The sequence below is a fragment of the Hipposideros armiger genome, unplaced genomic scaffold (assembly GCF_001890085.2).
Source record: "Hipposideros armiger isolate ML-2016 unplaced genomic scaffold, ASM189008v1 scaffold_403, whole genome shotgun sequence".
Classification (NCBI taxonomy): Eukaryota; Metazoa; Chordata; class Mammalia; order Chiroptera; family Hipposideridae; genus Hipposideros; species Hipposideros armiger.
Window position 1 is genome coordinate 1,146,728 of NW_017731753.1, and position 4,603 is coordinate 1,151,330.

General features: G+C 34.7%; 1 protein-coding gene across 1 annotated transcript in view; it reads left to right on the plus strand.

The window, feature by feature from the left end:
• Window positions 1-4,603, plus strand: part of SGO1 (shugoshin 1) — a 20,902-nt gene that overhangs the window by 6,061 nt on the left and 10,238 nt on the right. The window contains exons 2-4 of the mRNA XM_019663738.1: window positions 1,945-2,093; window positions 2,174-2,370; window positions 3,123-3,181. Of these exons, the coding sequence (XP_019519283.1) occupies window positions 1,952-2,093; window positions 2,174-2,370; window positions 3,123-3,181 (398 nt within the window). The 5' untranslated portion in view covers window positions 1,945-1,951. The remainder of the gene's footprint in view (window positions 1-1,944; window positions 2,094-2,173; window positions 2,371-3,122; window positions 3,182-4,603) is intronic.

Genomic DNA, 4,603 nt, shown 5'->3' on the forward strand with positions numbered 1-4,603 from the left:
GCTATTGCTTGATATATCCACTTAAATATTAATAAAGGATTTCATATTTTGTACAAAACATAACTCTTTATTTTCCCCCTCCCAAAAATATTGTGTACTTTTACCTTCCTCTGTTAGTCTTACGCATCTCAATAAAACAGCCTACCCATTTGCTAAAGTCAAAACCGTAAGAGGCTACCCTCTCCCTCTTTGTCCCCACCTCCACCCCTATTCAACCTGAGCACACTGTTATCTCAAGATCTACTCAGCTTCACCTCCGTAGCCACAGGATTCCAGTCCTAACATCATGTTGTGATTGATTTACTATGACTTCCTAACTCCTGCCCTTGGCTCCTTTCAATTCAGGTTTCACACAGTGGTCAGATTGATCTTTTTAAAAGTTAGACCATTTTATTCCCTGCTTAATATTTAAGTGACTTCCCATCACACTTAGACTAAAATCCAAACTCATGGCTTTCAAGGCCCTACATTGTCTGGTCTCTGCATGCACATCTCCTAACTGTTCTTTTCAGTGACTATGTTCCAGCCTCAATGGCCTTTCTTTTCTAAACACAGCAAGGTTTTCCCTACATCTTGACTTCTGTATTTGCTTTTTTCACAGCTTTCTCTTCCCTCCGCTCTTTCAATGGCTGGCTCCTTTGCATTGTTCAGATTTCAGATGAAAGTCGTCCTATCTAAAAGAGCCCTCCACCTCAGTTACTCTCTGTCACTTCACCCTGAGTATTTCCTTCATAGCACTTAACACTACTGAAATTGTATAGCTATATAGATACATAGATATATGGATATATAGATCTCTTTTCCTTTTTTAAAGTTTCTCTCCCTGTACTAGAATGTAAGCTTTCAGAGGGCAGGACTTAATCTCTTTTTTAGCTACTATAGACCCAGTTCCTAGAAGAGTTCCTGGCACCATGGTAATGTGTCAATAAGTGTTTATTATTGAATAAATGAATGCTTTGTTATGAATATTTCAGTTTTACCAGTGTTTTCTTTGTTTTAATACATTAACAGAACCATGAAGTATGTCCCTCTGGAATGGATGCCAATAGTGACAACAACTCTGGGGATTTATTTGTGAAAGAGTCACCGTTAGTATCAAATTTATTATTTTGATTATTAATACCAAGAAAGATTTTAATTCAGTGATCCATTTATAAAAGAATATTTGCATCATATTGACTCTTATATTTGGAATCTGATGTTCTCTCTACTGATAACGTATTTAAGAATATTTGATATGTTGAAATTCTGTTATATATAGCCAAGCCAAAGCTTTCTTATATTTAGTTACTTTTTTGATATCCAAAAATAAGAAGCTTTTCTAAAATTTTAAAATTATCCCCTTCAGTTATTTGTATCACATTTTTATCTAAGAAGGATTGGTTATTCAAATGATGGCATTTTGCTAGTACTACAAATAGTCTGGTTTAGAAAAGAAATATAATAAAACATCGTATTTAACCACTGTCACACTATCTTGCTAGACCAGTTTATTCTTAAATACATCAGATCCCATAAACACTCATGCCCTTCTCTTGGAGCAAGTGTACTTCGTTTGCTTATGAATTATTGAGATATAATTATATACAGTAAAATGCACAGATGTTTATTACACAGTTCAATGAGTTTGACTAATATATACACCTGTGGAACCAAAACCTCAATTAGGATATAGAACATTGCCATCACTCTACTTAGGCTTTCTCAGTCTTAACACTTTGACATTTGGGCCAGATCATTCTTTGTTGTAGAGAGCTGCCCTAAGCATTGTGGGATATTTAGCAGCATCCTTGGCCTCAACCCAACTAAATGCTAGTAGCACTCCTCTCCCCCAGTTATGAGAACCAAAAATGTCTCCAGACATTGCCAAATATCCCCTGGGGGAGTATAATTGTCCTCTAGTAGGAATTACTGCCAGAAGTNTTTATTGTTTTAAATTCCTAGGCAGAAGATGGCCAAGGAAAGGATCCTCAAAAAGTCCTTTCAAGATAGTCTTGAAGATATAAAGAAACGAATGAAAGAGAAAAGAAATAAAAGCTTGGCAGAGATTGGCAAACGAAAGTCTTTTATGGCTGCACCATGTCAAATAACCAGTAAGATTTTCATGTCCTTTTGCGTCACTTTTTAAAGTTTAGATTTAATAACTAATAAAACATTTTTTATCCTCTTTTAGCCAACACTTCTGCACTGCTAAAAAACTACCAAGACAACAACAGAATGTTAGTTTTGGCTTTGGAAAATGAAAAATCCAAAGTAAGAGAAGCCCAAGACATCATCCTACAGCTGAGAAAAGAATGTTACTACCTCACATGTCAGTTATATGCATTGCAAGAAAAACTTACTTCACAACAAATAGAAGAACCTGCTCAGGTATTTTAATTACAGATGCTGAATTTCTTAGGAAAAATTGTTAAAGCTATGAATTAGCTTTTGTAAATCTATTATAAATCTATGAATTAGATCAATTATTTTATTTAATTACTGTTAACTCTGTTTGTTATAAGTGAATTGATCAAAACATCTTTCTTCAGTGCTCCAGCACAGCTATTGTGTGTGGGCAGTTAAGAACGCTTCAAGCATATAAGTGATTGAAGCTTGTGCTTGTATAACGGTTCTGAAAGCATGTAACAAGACAAAGTAGAGAAGAAATAGGTTAGCCCTTTTGCACTGCTGGTCCTTTTGAACGTTGAGCTAAGTGAATCAAAGATGGTACAACTAGGCTAAAAGTCTAAAAGTGGTAGTTGAAGCAGATTAGTCCAAAAGTTTTAATCAGTACTATAAATCTTAGCTTTTCTATTTAGTTTTGCAACTTCCAGTGGGGTTTTTATAAAAGCTACCTCAATTTGGGAGTGGGAATAATTTAAGTGATTTTTGGAGAATCATTTTTACCTACTAGGGGGCTAAATAAAGAAGACTCCACATTAAACTCCCGAGAAAGAAATGTCCTGAACATTTTGCTGTCCATATTTTAATCTGATTCTGTTTGTGTCCAATGCTGTATAGAAGGGCCAGCCAAAATATAACACATGGAGAAAGATTGTTTTAGGATATTGTTTGTGTCTCCTTGCACGTTAATGCTGAGAAGTGAAATGATGAGCTAATTTCTCTTTTCCTTTTCCCAGAAGCCATTGCCAGGGAAACTCATGGGGCAGAGAGAGAGAAAAGCAGTGTTGAGCATCAGGTGTTAACAGAACAGTTTACTTTCTTCCTAGGTGGCCATTCATTTGCTATGCCAGTGAAGACAGTTGTGTTGGCAGGACACCAGAGGAGAAAGCCAGACCATAGTGATTAGGGTAGGGATACGGACTGGAGAAAAGAGTCACCTCTCTGTAGATTGGAGGAGTCAGTGAGAGAGTTCTTGCTTCCCTGCAACTAAGGTGACTCCATATTTTTTCTATGTATGATACATAGGATGTGTGTGTATAGACATACATATGTTTATGTGTAATAAAATATGTGTAATGTAAACATACATATGTATACACATACATGCTATACATATAGTGTAACAGAAAATAGTCCCTATAAAGATTACATATTATTTCTTTACCTTCATGTGAAGATTAGCTTATTTTAAAAAATAATTTTCCTTCACAATGTAATCTTTCCTAATTTTTTCCTTTTCCTTGTTTGGTCAACTAGTGAGGGGGGAAAAAAATCCCTCCAAAGACATTCGAATCTTCCTCTTCCCTTTCCAAAGTTTTTGCTGAAAACACACATAAAATAGTGTAAAGTAAGTACTCAATAAAATATCACAAAAACAGTGGGGGGGAAACTTCTGTTATTGCAGGCCTTTTGACACTTATCAATGATTTTTTAGTATTTGTTAAAACATATTGTTAGTTGCTGGGCAAAAGTGTACTTATATTTAAAACATCAAAGTTTGTTTTCTACCATATACTTGTTGCATATGTCACTCATTCTCAACCATCGCTCTACACTCATGCTTCCATATTTATCAAGTCAATTTAGCAGTGATGGAGAAGCTTAAAATGGTTTAATAAGAAGAACATTTTTCTTGCCAGCAATTGTTAACTTAGCTTATAAAGATTAATCAGAAATTAATTTCTAATAACCTTTGAGTCCCTGAATTTTATAATGGATCTTTTTAATAATTTGTTTTTAAATTATATCACTCTGTAGTTAAATAGTCTCTTTTATTTACCTTTGGTAATAATACTAGTTTTAGAACATTAGCTATACTGATAATAAATTTAAAATTTAACAGGATTAAATTTCTAATTGTTTTTCTGATGAACAATTTTAACCTATTCATTGTAACATTAGCATATTATATGTGCAACAAATATCAAAAAACAACTGAAATGAATTATAGTGATTTCTAAGGAATCAGACTGGAGCTCTCATCTTCCTAATACGAGTCTACAAATCTGCCTTTATCTGTACTTGTGTTCTCCATCTTCCCTCTTGTTGCAGTGACAGAAGTGTCCCTGCTCCTAAGTCTAGGCCCTCCCCTTGTGCATCAATTCCCTTCTTCTTATCTCTGTTAGGACTTAATTCCTGAAAGTTTACGCTCTCTTCCAACATTTATCTCCCTCTCTGCTGAATCATTCTAGTTACATACGAAAGTGCTTTAGAATCT